This window comes from Thunnus albacares, chromosome 2, assembly GCF_914725855.1.
Source record: "Thunnus albacares chromosome 2, fThuAlb1.1, whole genome shotgun sequence".
NCBI lineage: Eukaryota > Metazoa > Chordata > Actinopteri > Scombriformes > Scombridae > Thunnus > Thunnus albacares.
The window spans coordinates 14,039,851-14,056,263 of record NC_058107.1 but is presented as its reverse complement, the minus strand read 5'-3'; the positions used below and the strand labels follow the sequence as shown (position 1 = coordinate 14,056,263).

Here is a 16,413-nt window from a genome sequence, read left to right as displayed (position 1 = left end):
TATACATCTCATGCATTGCTTGTGTTTGTAAAGCATTTTCTGTTCCAGTCCACGTTTACTGACCTCAGGTTTTTAAGGGGAATGTGAAATGCTGTAACATTGATGCAGAGGAGTAATGGATGGGGCATATCAGACCTGTGGATTTTGTAGGGGCAGAAATACTAACCCAGTATATGGTTTTCATTTAGGTTACTAACTAGCCTCACTAACCAGCCTCATATATCTGTTACTCAAGAGCCAAACAAAACATGCACATGGTAGCTGCAAAATCAAATTAACACCTCAGTGCAGACAGGTTGGTCACATTTGGACAAAAGACAGGAAAATACTCCCGAGGTGGTGCATCAGGGGGAGTAATGCAACACAGGGAACATTCATCGCCTCAGTATGAACAGCAGGCATCAATCATATGGAGAACACCACCATCATGTGGCCTTTTGGTGTTAGTAAAACCACTAGCAGAACTTTTCCACCGGTGTTATGAATTAAATCTACTTAAAATATCTCAAACTATTTAGTGATATAATAATTGTCATATCTGTTTCAGCAGCTCTATTTAGTTTTTCCAATTGTAATTTATCTTATCTGTTTTATTAAAATATATCAGCAAGAAATGATTGTTTACTGGTGATGACAGAAAGGATGAAAGCAAGTGAAAGCAGGAATCAGGTAGAAAAAGAGGGACCAAAGACTGAGGAACAAGACAACACAGCAACTTCTGTTGAAATATGCTTTACTTTCCTGTTGTTTTGAGTCCATGTATGTGTAAAAAGTGTGTCCAGTATGTGATGTAATAATAAGAATAATTGCAAAATCAACCATTGTTTTCATGTTGATATAATTTTAAAATTTCCTCTGATCTTTCTAAAAACTAAAGGTAACACTTTATTTCACAGGTCCCTTAATTTTATACTTTACTTTATTTTATACATTTCTGAGTAATTTGCTGGTATTTAATGGTTAATTTTACAGAAAAGGGGTGGTAAGTACCCACTCATTATATTTGGGTTCACCTGTAGTTGTTAAATCTTAATAAATTAGAGTCTTGACAAGTCTTTAACTGACAGACAATGTTAAGTTTTCAGTTTGTGAAATCAAATCAAATGATATATTAGCATAATTAGTTTTTTCAACAATTTCCTAAAAGTAGCTTCTGTGTAACTGTTAATTCTCAGGATATTTCCTTGAAAGGGTTATTTAGTTTAGTAGACTGTAAATGCACTGATTAGCGTTTTTAAATAACAACCTAATATTTTTGCAAATGAACAACCATATATGAACCCAAATATAATGAATCAGCACTTAACTAGACCTACTTAACACTTTTTTTATTTTTAAAAAAATAATTTGTACTAAATTTCATTCAAATACCTGATAATTACTAAGAAAATTTCCAGGAAATTAGGCCTAGTATGAAATAAAAGGACCGGTAAAATAAAGCATTACCGAAGTAAATATGTTGAAAGGTATTGAAGTGAGATTATTATGTCTTCCGGTAATATGAAAGTATTTGAGAAGGGTATTATTACTATGTACATCAATCACGTATATAGATCAAATGAAAAGATCAAATGAAAATCCATCGTGTTTAACCTTGTTTTACAGCTGGGGTCAGCTGGGGTAGGCAAACATGTAGATAAGAAGAGAGACATTTGCATATGGACAGCTGGACCATTTATACACACAGTTATCACTTGGCAATTCTCGGATAACAACAACCATCACTCGACGATTTCTCTGCAAAGGAAACATCCACCGAAGCTGTTTTGCATCCGGACATCCACCGACAGATAGCCCACTGATAAAGTGACAGAAGTGCTTTCATCCTGGAAGATGTGAGATTTCATCTTACATGGTTCAGGCTCGTGGTGTCCTGGTAAGTTTTTTCACCCCTCTAACTTTCAAAACGTCCTAGATTCATCGAGACATTGCTAATAAGCCACTGTTGAGTGAAAATTGAGGTATATAATAATTAATTGTGACAGACATTTAAGGTTCAAACCAACTATGAAGGGAAAAAATTGTTTTTTTGACGGACTATTTACCACCAATTAACACAGGTTGCTAGACTGAGAAAGAAAAGTCATCTGATTTAACAAGAAAGTTGTTACACATATAAGGCTCCGGCATTTGATCTGGCTGCACAATCCCCATGTCGAGGATCAGGCTGCAGGCTGTAACATTCATGACAGATGTCTGTACTTCATGCAGCCTAAACCTAATCAGTGGTGGAAGATGTACTAAGATCATTATACTTAAGTAGAGGAATAATAGCGTAAAGTAGCATAGAAAGGAAATAATGTACCTTACACCACTGCATATAATCATTTATTAGTCACAAAGCCATTTTTTCTACATGGTGTCAAAAGATTTTTCTAATGAACTGTGGACAAGTTCACAGCTCCTTTAGATAAGTGAAAGTATTTAGTAATCATGGTAGTTTTGGTATTAGTATAATAGTTTTCACTGAGGCCTTAAGGTGTGAGCTGCATTTCAGTATTGTAGTTAATGGAGGTGGAGTTTATACTTTTATAGGACTGTTGGGTTGTTTAATAGTACATAATATTTAACAAACTGGGTGTACTCAAGTAAAGTACAAGCACCTTAACAAGTACACATAACATATGTGCAGTGGCAGATTAAATGTACTTTTATTGATTAAAATGAAACTGTTTAATTGCTATTTATCAAATTAATATAATCAGGTTCTGCTGAGCAGAGGGGCAAAGTACATTCTCTGAAGTACTGTCCTTAAGTTTAATGCATTGACTCTTCACTTAATTGCTTGCAATGTGTGAGATTGTTTTACTCCTTTTTTACTATTTAAGAAGGAAATATAGTAATTTTTATTCAACTGTACATTCATTTGACAGTTAAAACAGTTCTTTGGGAGGTTTAAGCGTCTACAAACAAGGCATATAATGCATTGTTAGATGCATTGTTTTTTATGATAACTACTGTGACAAACAAGTGTGTTGTTCTGTTATCAAAGACATTCATATTTCATCAAATATTTTCTGATATATAGTAACATTAAGTTAGTTTGCCAGCAACATATGGTATGATCAGCTTAAACTTAAGGCCTCCTGCCATAAAAACACTGTTAAATACATACATACCTTTAATTGTTATACTTAACTGCAAATACTTTTACTTGTGTGTAATGTACTGATACTGTTATATAAAAGATTTGAGGACTTTCTCAAGAAGGTCAATATGGTAAAACAGTTAATGGTATGGGGTTTCCCATGATTACTGGAGTGCGACCTCATGCCTGAACTTGAGAGTCGGATGGGGGACTTTGACCAGGGTTGGGGGCAGGTGCAGTGAAACTGGGGCCTTCGTCTGCAGGTGTACTTGAATCGTTCAACCAGTCTGTGGCTCTGGGTGTGTAGCATAGACTATATATAAAGATGGACGACACATCTTCACTTCCTACCTCTAATTTGGGTGATTGAAAGTCCAGAAAATGACTTTTTGATATGACACCAGCAGATATCCATTTGATATGACTAACTGAGACAGCTGAAGCCTCATATAAGCTTCAGATAAACTATTAAATGCATTTTTACACAAAATGACTGTGGATTTTGGTCCCCATCACTTCCATTGAAAGCACATTTGAAGGGGATCTTTAAATAGCCAGTATGAACAGGAGGAATGATTACAGCGAGGAAAACCTCTTCCAGTGTTCATTTAGGCACCGGACTGTTGTTTTAAGACAGACTTGAAAACTTGTGAATGTATCCTTTAATTACAAAGTGAAAGAAGATAGGTCAATACACAACAACAATACAATTGTCATAAATGTTCAACATGTACAACAACTTCACTTCATCAGAGAACTATAGTGGATGTTAGAGTACAGTGGCAGCACGTCATGCCACTTGTAACAAACTGTCAGGATAAACAGAAAACAATGCTTTAAATATTGCATTTGTTGTGTTGTGTTTCCGGATTTTCTATGGCGTCTCCTGATGAACTGGCAGCCAAAAATATTGACTGTGCGATCTGCTGGAATGTGATAAGTTCAGCGTGGAAACTTCCCTGTGGTCACCTCTTCCACAGGTGAGTGCAAGGGATTTAAGTCCATTTAAGTCAGTCTCCTTTTAGCTTTAGTTTAGTCTAACTTTTTGTGTCTGCTGTTTGCTGCTGGGCAGGTAGTGTACAGCGGGTTTATCAGAGCTTGTTTGATGAAAAGTGCTGCTGCTGGAAACAGTAGACAGTAAATGCGCTGCAAAACCAAAACTACAATCTAAAATAGCCTTAAAAGTTCAGAGGAGCTGCAGAGTTGGTGATAATTCTCTGTGGGTTCATCAGTATGACTATTCCAAATGAAGAGTCATTAGATTCAATTTTTTTAATTTTCGATTAGTGGAGCTTCACATTCTTCTTAAAAACTTAATTTACAAACAGAACAGGGGGATGACGACACACTTCTTCTGGACCTACATAGCAGCTCCATAGTCAAATTATAAGTAAGGGACAATAAAAAAACACACAGCTACTGCTAGAAATAAAGAGTTGACTTTGAAAAGCAAAGCACAAGAATACATTGTGCTTCACAATGTTTTTTTGTGCTTTTTGATTAAAGAGATTATTAATGGATGCATAAAAGTTTTTGAAAAAAGTCTGAAAACAAGACAAACATGAACAGTTTAAAACACACACACACTCACACACACACACACACACACAAACACACACACACACACACACACACACACACACACACACACACACACACACACACACTCAAAACTCTGCTGCAGTTTTAAGTCATCAACATTTTAGCGAATAATGTTACCTGCAAAAACAACAACAACGAAACAACATTGCTGACTGCTGCTGCCTTCATGTGCTCTGGGAAATATAGTAATTATAATTTGAGCGTACATTAGTTAGTTAACAAAGAGCTAAATCCTACAGGGAAACATGATGATGGGATAGACTGATGAATAAATAAACACCTCTGGGAAACCTAATGAGGAGATTAAATAATTGAAAAATAAATGCAACTTTGGAAACATTACAATGATGAGATACAGTAAAGTAAATGACTGGCAAGCACAATGATGAGCACAATGATGATGTAATAAAAGGAAATGAGATTTGTATGCATGAGTCACTCAGTTGTAACATTTAGTGAACGTTTTATTTAATATTTTATTACTACAGATTGTTTCGTACCACTGAGTAACACGGAGTGTTTGTGTGTCCTCAGCTTGTGTATGCAGTCCTGGCTCAAGCAGGACACCATCACGTCATGTCCAACATGTCCAACATGTCCGACATCTTGAAGTGTATCATCACATTCATAATGAGGTCACTTACAAAAAGAAAGAAGACTTGGTCTGTAGCCACACTAGCAGCCCTGTAATGTTCATAGAAAACAGAATTGTCAGATAAATGAAAATAGAGACACAACTTTGTTATTCTCATCTTTACTACTAGTGTGTCATAAAATAAAGTTTGCCCTAAGGGGAAATCAGAGGAAAGGTGGTGTTACTGTAATCAAAAGGGATCCTACAGTAGTCATGTTAGGAGGTGGTGGAAGTACAAATTCAGCAATGTAAAAATACTCCATTTCAAGTAAAAGTCCTGCAAAGCAAAGTCAGATACACAAATCTGTTTTCAGGTTTTGGAGAGTTTCTCTAATCTCTGATTTTTGGTGAAATATTGGATCATTTGTACATTTATTGAAATGAAACCATGTGAAGTTTAGAGGGAAAAATCACTATTTGGTGGTGCTGTTAACAACTCATAGACATCTGAAATGTGACCCCGACTACACACAACTTCCTATAGCACAGACTGAAAAAAATCAGAAGTTTGCATCAAATTGCTTGGTCAGATTCATAATCTTGTTTAATAATTCTTTAATCAGATATTTCCTGATTTAAATCAGGACAAAGTCTGTTACAGCTGCTTGTGTTTAAACAACATTTAACATTTGACAAGACATTTGATTTACAAGTTAATGTAAGTGTGAGCACTTTATCAAGCAGTATTACATTTGTTTGTCAAATCCAAATTACTTGCAAAATCTCATTAATTTTAGTCCAGAAAACGTGAATAACAAAAGTTTGTCACAGCCCGGCTCATAGGCTGCGACAAAATACGGGAAACCAGACGAGTTTTTGCAACTTAGGATAAGTGTTTATTTACAAAATGATAAATGAGTACGGAAAAACGTGGAAGTCAGTAATCAGTAATGTAGGCATGTGTGGATGTGTGGATGTGTGCGTGTTGGCAAACAAAAAAACAAAACAGCCGTGCCATGCTGCGCTCGGAATGGAAGAGGCGTGATGAAGGAGGAGAGAGAAACTCTGTAGGAGGCCAAGCTTTATAGTCATGACCACACCGGGCCCAGGTGTGGCTCATGATGGCGATGACGATCCTCCGCCCTGCCCCGGATCCTGCAAGACACAGGAAACCAGCAAACGGAACGCAGGAGCACCTAGTGGAGCGGAGGGGTCGTCACAAGTTATAAAATATATTAAGGAACTTAAACTCAAAAACTGACATTTAAAACTGACATTTCATTGACCAAACAGGGTGTTAAAACCAGCTGCACAGAAACAAAGAAATATCTTACATACACTTTATTCTAAAAGATCTATAACAAAAACTAGATTAGTTATCTGCCATTAAGCTAAATACGTTGTTCTTTGCTAATTAAAAAAACAAGAGATAAAAGATTTAATATGACATTGATAAGACTTTGAGCTTTGCAGACCTTTATATTTTTAACTTGGAACCAGCTATTAAAACCTGTCAGTGTGAATAAGTAAGGTAGGTAGCAAGGAAAGACATTTGGTGGGTGAATCACTGGATGTTATTGTGAGTTAGAATGATTTGCATTTTTTACGGAACACAAAAACTCAATACTGCACATTAATTGATAGAAAAAATAAAATTTAGAAAAAACACCATGCTGATGAGATAAAAAAAATCAAAAACACACACAACCGCAAAATGTAAATGTTCCCGTCTCTCCTTCAAGACTTTCAACTGTCAAATAAGGCAAAAAAAAAAAAAAGATCTGATGAAATGATCTGAGTCTGTTTTTCTTTCTAGTGGGTACACTGATTCGAAAGCGGATAAGTCTGCTGATATTCTAAATCCAGTATATCCACAGTGGATGTAGCATACAGCTCACACAACAAATTACAGAACAGTGGGGCCATATTTGTAGTTCTGTTTCTGAAATCTGGGCACAGTTTGTGTAAATACTGGATTTAAATGTTGGTGTTGTTCCAGGTAAAGATGTCTTCGTCCCAGGCGCACAGTAAACACCCATGCGGTGTTGGATTTCTTCTTTTTCTTTCATTGCATTTCTTCTTTTAAGTTGCCTTGACTTAATTTTTGTGTTATAATTCTGTATTTGTAAAACTGTATTTTTTGATGTATTGTTTTGATTGTGTTCTGTTTGATTGTGTATCAGTTTACTTTGTGGTGATGGGAAAAAAGTTAGGGTTGAGTAGAAGAGAAAAAAGTGACAAAATGAGAAGAAAAGATTGAGAAAACACCGGTATGTGAATCCTCTCATGAAAAAGTTAAATACTTGTGTACTTGTCCACACAATAAATGCATGTTTATTTCAGTTTAGTGCAACCAGCTGCAAAGACCTTGGTTACCTGATGATGCTGAGGACAAGTTGTCTTAGAACCCTTAGGACAGCGCCACTGGAAAAATGGAGGATTTGTGGTAATGTATATAAGTTCATCATCTCTCTCCATTTTACAGCCTCTTATGACCACATGCATGAACTTTACAGGGTTTTTGTTCTTTTTCTTGTATAACCTCATATGCAGTGTGCAGTTTTCAGTGATTCTCTAAATATTCTTTAATATCTCAGAGGCCCCATCCACAACAACGACTCTCTCCATCCTGGAGAGGGACATAAACAGGCTGTTTAAGAAACAGAACCCACCTAAAGATGTCAGACCAGACTCTGTCTCTCTCTCCACCCTGAAGCATTGTGCTGACCAGCTGTCTCCAGTGTTCACAGACATCTTTAACACCTCACTGAAGACATGCCACGTGCCAGCCTGCTTCAAATCCTCCACCATCATCCCAGTCCCCAAAAAACTAAGAATCACAAGACTTGACGACTACCCGTTGCCCTTATTTCTGTGGTAATAAAGTCCTTTGAGCACCTGGTGCTCTTCCACTTCAAATTCATCACAGACCCACTCCTGGACCCCCTGCAGTTTGCCTACAGAGCCCACAGGTCTGTAGACGATGCAGTCAACATGGCCCTCCACTTCATCCTCCAACACCTGAACTCTTCAGGAATCTACTCCAGGATCCTGTTTGTGGCCTTCAGCTTCGCCTTCAACACGATCATCCCAGCAGCTGCTGGGAGAGCCTGCTGTCCCACCAGGACCCGCACACCTCCAGGACACTCAGGCAAGCAGGAAAGATCATGGCCGACCCCTACCATCCCAGACATAAACTTTTTTAAACACTCTCCTCCAGCAAGATGCGATCTATCAAGACCAAAACCTCACACCACAGCAACAGTTTTTTTCTGACTGCAGGTGGCGTCATCAACAAGGTCCGAGACCTCCACTGACATGGACTCTATCCTCCCCATAGACATTACACGTTATATTAATGTAAAATCTCATAATCTTATATTTGCACATATGTGATCTGTGATCTAACATGGCGCATTACATTAATGCAAACTTATATTATTATTACTTGCACACTGCATAATACTGTTTACACTATGAACATTTACACATTGCTGGTCAATATTTTGTACGTTTCATTTCATTCTCTTCAGTTTAGACTTTAAACTTAGAACAGCTCTTTTCACTTAGAATATATTTTATATATTTTACTGTAAATTTCTTTTTTATATTAATGATTACTTAATTTGATTACTGATTACTGTATATTTTGACTGTTATGCACCACAATACTAAGGCAAACTGCTTGTATGTGCAAATCTACTTGGCAATAAACCTGATTCTGATGATAATGTGAGATAAGGAGGCTATATGTGTGTGTTTGTTGTTTCACTTACAATATGCTCTGTCTCTGTCAGCAATTGTATTTGTTAAATCAATGTCATACTGTCAAACAAAAACACTTAAGATGGTGTTTTTTAAATTTTATTAACCCGTCTTTCTGCATGCAAACATACTAAGATAAGATGCTGTTGAAAATATTTAAGAGTGAGTAAAATACATTGAAATCCCTTCAAATCAGGCAACTCCTTTTTTCATTAGCCAAATAATAAAACATAGAATATAGCTGTTTAAATTTCTTCTTTTTTAATCAAAATTTAATTATTTGATTTTTGAAATATTTTGCTTTTGTACAAATATTCATAGGGATATACAATATCACAGAACTTCTGGATATCTGAACAGTGTTACATTGCTCATGGACATTTCGTCATTGACTTGACCTTGAAATGGCATTAAATGACATGATAAACATCATTAACAGAAAACAAACTGAACATATTTATTAGCACAGTTTTCTCAGCCAGTCAAAAAATAACTGTTGGTAGTGGTCCATCGATTGAAGTAACAGTGTGCTGACAGACTAGCTGGACAGTGTGACGCTCACAGACCGACATTTATGAAGACAGCCATGATGGCAGCACTGATCAGCCCGGAGATGGGAACTGTAACGAACCAGGCGATGAAGATGTTCCTAAACAGACGCCAGTCAACTGATTTCCTGGAGCGCAGCCATCCCACAGCCACCACAGATCCTACCTGTTCACATAATATGAGAGTTCATCATCAGCTGAACTTACTTTTGACTGTCATCTATTTGGGTTGATGTTTCAGGCTTTTGAGTGTCATTACCTTGCAGTGTGTTGTGCTGACAGGAAGACCAACATTTGATGCCACAACAACTGTGATTGCTGAAGCTAGCTCGATGCTGAATCCACTAAATTGGAAGAAAATATGTTATGCTTTGACTATATCAGAATTTAAGTTGTTATAGGATAAAGATATATGGCATACCTAGAGGGTGTAATGGGGGTAAGGTCTTTGCCCAAGGTCTCGATCACCCTTCGGCCCCATACCCACAGCCCGGCACAGATGCCCACTCCGCCATACAGAAGCAACCAGATTGGTGTGGGCGCATTGGACACCACAGAGCCGCTCTCATACAGAAGCCAAAGAGCCACCAGTGGACCAATTGCATTGCTGGTGATAGAAATAAGTTGTGTAAATCTTCTGAATGAATGTGCATACACACATTCCACAGAGGATACCACTCTCACCTACCTGACATCATTCCCTCCATGAGCAAAGGAACCAAAGCACGCCGTGAGGATCTGGAGGAACTGGAAGAGCAAGGAAACAGCTGGTTGGTCGACCTCCAGCTCATCCTCCTCCTGAGCAAGGTCCCCGCCAGCTTCCTGCGTCACACTCGCGTCATGGACTGAACTCCCACTGGTTATTGCTGAGCTGTAGCTGCTGTAACTGTCCACCCTTGATCTTCTCTGCAGCCCGCTATCCAGGTCCTTGTTTTTAGGATCTCCTTGAATGCCATAGATGGCCATGGTGTATGAGGTGTAGCTGTTGTTTCTCCGTATGGGCCGTTCTTCTGTGTCACTGTCACCAATGCAGTCACCAACTTTGGCCTTGTGAAGCTTGTGTAGCAGGTCTTTGTAAAGGCCAGAATCTTTGTGGATCGTGTGGGACCGTCCGCTGTGAGGATCCGTGATCATCATGGGGCCAACAGTGCCATTCAGCCCTATGACAATAATAATCTATGGTAATTCAATTGGGGAACTTTTTGAGAGTTACTTCTGGTTATATCTCCATGAATATATCCATTGAGGGAAATATTTTGACATTTAGAAACTGAGGTAAAGTATAACTTGGAATTTCTTTCTCACCATTACTGATATCAAAGTCTTTGGTTTCCATGTCATTGTTGTCCAAATCAGCCTCATCTGAGCCTCCAAGTTTGAAAGCCACCTTCTGACTGTCTGCTGGAGGGGTCTGGGGTTGAGGTTCGTGGGATATCGAGGGCTGCTCTTCTAGCACAGGTGTGCTGGACTTTTTCTCCATTAGTGGAGTTTCACAGGGAACAGCAGCCGTTTCTCCTTAAGTACAGGGCAGTGTTCAACTGAGCTTACTGATCATGATCAAATATGACACAATGTAGACAAGGACTACTATCTACAAGCTCATGTGGCATACTCACTTTAACAATGAGTAAAAATGACACTCCAAAATGTAATATCCACCATATGTATATATATATATTTCTTTTACTTTCTAACTTGTTCAATCAAAAGAACTGTATTTGTGTGAACAATGAGCAGTTTAATCTCATTTATAATGCATTTGTGAATGGAAGTCCTAAAATGTCTGGAGATTTACTCACGTTTGATTTTCTTCTTGAGGCGTGGACAGACAACAAACCAAACAACCAAACCTGTGATGCAGGCACAGCCCAGCGAAATGCACAGTGTACCCCACCATGGCACTCTGTCAAAACCCAGCACTATGCACACAAGACAGGGACACGAGAAAAAAAAAACTCTGTCTCAGATAAGGAGAAACAGAAGCTTAACTGCTTCTTTAACTCACAACTGATGCTGTTTGGTCCTTTGACACTAGTGAGAAAAAACTGTTAGTACCTATACATTCCTAATAATTGTTATCATATCATTTAAATGTTCCAAGAAAACTAAAAAAAAAAAAACATGATCATTTTTCCAAGGTAACCACGCCCCTTCATGTCTCGTGAGTTGTGGTCATGTGATTGCTTCAAATTTTACAGTATCAGCGAAAGTACACAGTCCTCCAATCAGATAGTGAGGAGGAGACCAGGCTTGTGGCCCATTGATAAAATACATACAGTACACTCTGTTACAGGCACTTCGAGTTACATCACTGTCCTCACAGAACACAGAATATCTAAACTGTTGTTGGTCTTTGTCTCTAACTTTATAAAGTAATTTATAATTTACAACTTTAGATAGGTTAGTATGACAATATTAAATATTTCCTTACTGACAAAACTTACCTGTTTTCCTTTGTAGACAATGGCAGGTTAACTACAAATAAAGGGCCACACAGTAAAAGCAGTGGCTGTATGGGAATACCCCATCTTTAACATGCATGAGGCTGCAAATATTATTAACTACATACACAGTTGAAGTGCGTATGTAGAAAGTGTCATTTTTAATATGATGCAAAAAATAAAGGTTTTCTGTAACACTGTGTCAGAGAATATGTGCATGTGTGTAGAAAACAATGTGTGATGGGAGCCTGCATCAGTGTGAGAAGTGCATTCTTCTGTATTTTTGCATAGCAGGTATTATGGTGTGTTATATTCCTTGACCCACACACACCGGCCTGCAGCCTTCAGTAAAGGGCCCAGGCCAGTTGACTTCTCGATAAGTTCAATCCTGCAAATGAAACAAAAGGAGTGGAAATTGTCCATTTAATAATTGTATCTTTCTCAGACTTTTTTTTATTATATTCTTGGTATGTTTTCTTGCTTTTATCTTCTGTTATACTGTTTTTAATTAGTATTTGGCTTTTTCATTATTGGTATTAGCTTAAAGGCAGCAAATAACTGGACAGAAATACCACAGTAGTAAAAAATTCAGGTTGATGAATCAAGAATTATCTGATGTGTTTAAATATTAATGAAATTCCTCCTTATTTTTGTCACCTGCTTTTGTCCTAAGAAGAATGTCATCAACTCTCCTCTGTGCCTCCAGTGACACATTTATTCAGACCTCATCTTGCTCCAGGGATTTCAACAGCTGCTGTGTTAGTGCAGTGCGGTAAGCGAGAGTTAAAAGAAGCAGGGGTGTAAAATGTGTGAATGTAGGACTCACTTGGTGCTCCTGTAAACATGATGGAGAAGAGGTTGATGCCCATAGTGATGGCGTAGAAGATAGGAAGTGCTCTGAGGCCGTTTGGTACAGGGTCAGTCTGTGGAAATCAGTGTATTATTGTACTTGGGTATTTCCATACACTACTCCACTGGTCTGAACTACCTAACAGTGTAAAAATTAATTAAAATCTCCACCTCCAAAAACTGCAGCAGTAAAATGCTGCTGAAGCATTGATATATTGGCATTAAAGATCAAATAATGTAATATATCTGTCAATGGAGACATTTTTCTGCAGAATGAGATACTTAAACTATACTTTGCTAATAGTCCTTCTGTACTTATACTGAAGTATCATTTTGAATGCAGGACTTTTGATTTAAGTATTTTATATAGTGGTATCGGCACTTTATTTATGTAAAGGATCTTAATACTTATAATACCACTAACAAGTTCAAATTACTCTTATTAACTGGCTAAATGGCTTACCTTGTTCAGAATAAATTTGCGAACAAAATAGAAGAGAATTGCTGACATGATGCCGGACAGTACAGGTGACAGGAACCAGGATGCCACTTTGGATAACAAAAGACATTTGAGAACATTGTTTTTAGCTAGACTTGTATTTCAGATTTGACAGATACTTATGTAGGGGAAAAACAAAGTATATTCACCGATGCGGAGTAGCTCCATCCATTTGACCCCTTGGTGACCTCTGGCTACCATGGAGAAACCAATTGTGGCTCCAACAATACAGTGGGTTCCAGAAATGGGGAGCTTCAGGAATGACGCAGCTAGCTGCCACACAGCAGAGCCTGTCATACAAAAGAGTAAAAAGGCCTTCAAATTCTGAAAAAATTGCGAGTAAAATGTCTTCCTTGGTTTATTTGAATGGCAACATTCAAGCAAGTTAAGAAGGCGAAGAAGGTGAAACATATGTATTTGAGTACTTACCAAACATTGCACTTATTGATCCGGCCATCAGGATGTGTTCAGAGCCATTGTACATCTGGACATCAATGATGCCCTTTCGGATGGTCTCGCTGACTTTGGCTCCCAGCAGCACTGAGCCTACAGTCTCAAAGATAGTGGCCAGGATGCAGGCCTGCCGTAAGGTGACCACCCCTGAGCCCACCGCTGTACCGAAGGAGTTGGCCACATCATTGGCCCCCACAGAGAAAGCCAGGATGAAGGCAATGATGAAGCCTAACACTAACAGCCACAAGTAAGATGACATGTCAGACTGAGAGGCCAGAGCCACAGTAGTGGCGGTGGCGAGGGTTGCTAGTGTAGTTGAATACATTGTCGGGTTACTTTCAATTTAATTTAAGTTTCAATCAAAGTTAAAACAAGCCAATTTATTGGGGTTTGACAATGATTAATGAGGTAATATGTGTTAATAAATAAATTTGTCCCTCTGAGGAAATGATTAATGGATAAAAATATATTCTTTGTCACCCCTTAGTTCAGCTCTAAAATTGGGAAGAAATCAAAATTTATTGCTATCTGGGTATGCATTGTTTGTCTGCAGGCTTTGTCAAAAAATGAGAGTGTATAGAGATGAGAATCACATCCATTTTGATGGCGAGCCTCTGATGATACACACTGCAAGAAAGAGACATACATGAGTTAGTAGTTAATAACTGCTAACAATACATAAACAAAGGCTAAACTGAGCTATATATTAACAAGCCCGAAACTAGCTGACAAGACCAACGACATGCATTATGTTGTCGTGCAGGCATGATTTAGTAAGCTGTGACAGAGGGAAGTGGTTATGATGAAGTGCTGAGGAAGAATGTCATAATGGGTGTGAGGGACAATAAAGTTTGGCATAAACTTGTTAGAGCATAACATTACTCTCGAGTTATCTGTCTGTGCAGGTGGCTACAGACAGCCGAGTTAATCATAACATGACTTGGAGTCAGTGTCTTAACACAGTAATGCAGTTCAGAGTTTAGTGTGCTTGAATTTAATATTTCATTTAATATTTTCCATAACAACAAACAACTTTTATAAGCATTACCACCTCCCAAATACAATCCTATTTTAAGGGTTATATTTTAAGGTTATACAGTAACTGTGAAGTATCATTATTATGTATATTTTTCCTTCCCCTCTTGTCAGTTTTATGTTACAATGAAGGGGCTCATATGGAAAACAGCTGTAGAACAGCAGTGACTTTTTTGTAACTTCAGAGCACTTTTGGTATGTTCAATCTCCTGGGGTGTTTAAATCGGATTTGGAACAATTAAGCCACTGCTTTTAGAATCAATAGTAGTTATTTTTCTTTACAATTGTCAGTAACACTTAATTTTAACACCCCTATTTGGCATTTATAAGCAGTATAGAGACATTTAATACATATTTATAACACACTTCAATGTGGTTGTAAGCAGATAGGTCTTTTCAAGTATTTACTAAAGTAGTTGTCACCAATGTTAACTCCTCATGAAGTATCCATAACTGGATGCTGGTATATAAGTAGATAATGAATGACAATAAAATATAACACGGTTGTGATTATATAAAATATGTCTTCATAGGACAAGTTATGACTGTTTAAAATACTGTACATTAATAGACACTTTAAAATGTTTGTATATGTACTTATATACTGCTCATTTAAAGTGAAGTGTTACCTGACTGTCTACATGTGTTGGTGTAGCATTCAACAGGCACCCTGTGAGAGTTACATAATAATAGTAGCCCCTATAAATTCCAGTGGCATAGTGGAATCACAAATAAATCCACTTAAAACTTCAAAAAAGGACTCTAGAGCTGTGAATAATTGGCCTATTCAGGACTGTCAGCAGTCAGTATTTATGAAGAAACTGACCATCAGAATAAAAAAACAGCGGTATGTTAATCTCTTTAGCTGTTCTTACACAACTCAAAAGGACCAACAATACAGAAAAAAAAGAAATGAGAGAAAATGAAAATAGAAGAAAAATAGTTTGTACTCACATGTGAGACCAAAGTTAGAGTTTTCCACTGAGTGTTTTGCTCCACTGCAGTTTGTGTGTCCTTTTATCAGGAGAGAACCAGCCTTAACAAACTGTGTACAAACTGAGAATGATGTTTTCAGTGGCTGTCAGGGGAGGGGAGTCCTGCTGGCTGCAATGTTTGGAGGGTGCTGAAGTACGCTTTATTTATTGAGCTGGCTGAGTACACGCCTTTCCAGTCCGGTCATGGGACTGCTGCCGCCGAAAGCTAATGTTTAGCCTGTTTGGTGACAGGGATACATAATTACAGTTGTCTTTGATTAAGTTGCTTTACTGTCTGTGAGCCTGAAATCCCCAAATTAAATGTTTTTATTCACTATGGAGAAATATAAAATGTCTATTGTTTACTCTAAGAAAGTCAAAATATATAAATATCTTACAACTTCTTTTTTCTAAAGACCTTTCCCACTTACAGTGCGTTTTGATGATCAGGTTTATTATATCATGTATTAAGTGTAATATTTTCATAATGTTCCAGCATCCTTTTTATAGTTTGGCGTATTTTTTGTAGTACAAATGAGGAAGACACTGTACAACTTCATCTCATAATGCAGATCTGGCAGAGTG

The 16,413-nt window shown here is 37.7% G+C and overlaps 1 protein-coding gene and 1 long non-coding RNA gene across 2 annotated transcripts; one reads left to right on the top strand and one right to left on the bottom strand.

Annotated features, from left to right (window-relative positions):
* Positions 1 to 1,621: 1,621 nt before the first annotated feature.
* LOC122971487 lies at positions 1,622 to 5,501 on the top strand. Its single transcript, XR_006399482.1, has 3 exons — positions 1,622 to 1,876; positions 3,990 to 4,068; positions 5,225 to 5,501. It is a non-coding gene; the product is annotated as an uncharacterized LOC122971487 (long non-coding RNA).
* A 3,611-nt stretch (positions 5,502 to 9,112) lies between these two features.
* On the bottom strand, positions 9,113 to 16,013 carry slc20a1a (solute carrier family 20 member 1a). The gene is made up of 11 exons (XM_044366910.1): positions 15,809 to 16,013; positions 13,796 to 14,446; positions 13,516 to 13,656; positions 13,331 to 13,416; positions 12,845 to 12,941; positions 11,377 to 11,496; positions 10,883 to 11,092; positions 10,266 to 10,737; positions 9,999 to 10,184; positions 9,837 to 9,921; positions 9,113 to 9,743 (listed from the first exon to the last, which is right to left on the bottom strand). Exons 2-11 carry the CDS (start codon positions 14,142 to 14,144, stop codon positions 9,588 to 9,590), a joined length of 1,902 nt encoding a protein of 633 aa, XP_044222845.1. The 5' UTR covers positions 14,145 to 14,446; positions 15,809 to 16,013; the 3' UTR covers positions 9,113 to 9,587.
* Between the last annotated feature and the right edge of the window lie 400 nt (positions 16,014 to 16,413).

Coding starts and splice junctions, on each gene's coding strand:
- slc20a1a (XM_044366910.1), bottom strand. CDS start 14,144: ATGTATTCAACTACACTAGCAACCCTCGCCACCGCCACTACTGTGGCT. Junction 11,093..11,376: donor CCTCAAGAAGAAAATCAAAC/GTGAGTAAATCT, acceptor CCTGTACTTAAG/GAGAAACGGCTGCTGTTCCC. Junction 9,922..9,998: donor ACCCCCATTACACCCTCTAG/GTATGCCATATA, acceptor CTTCCAATTTAG/TGGATTCAGCATCGAGCTAG.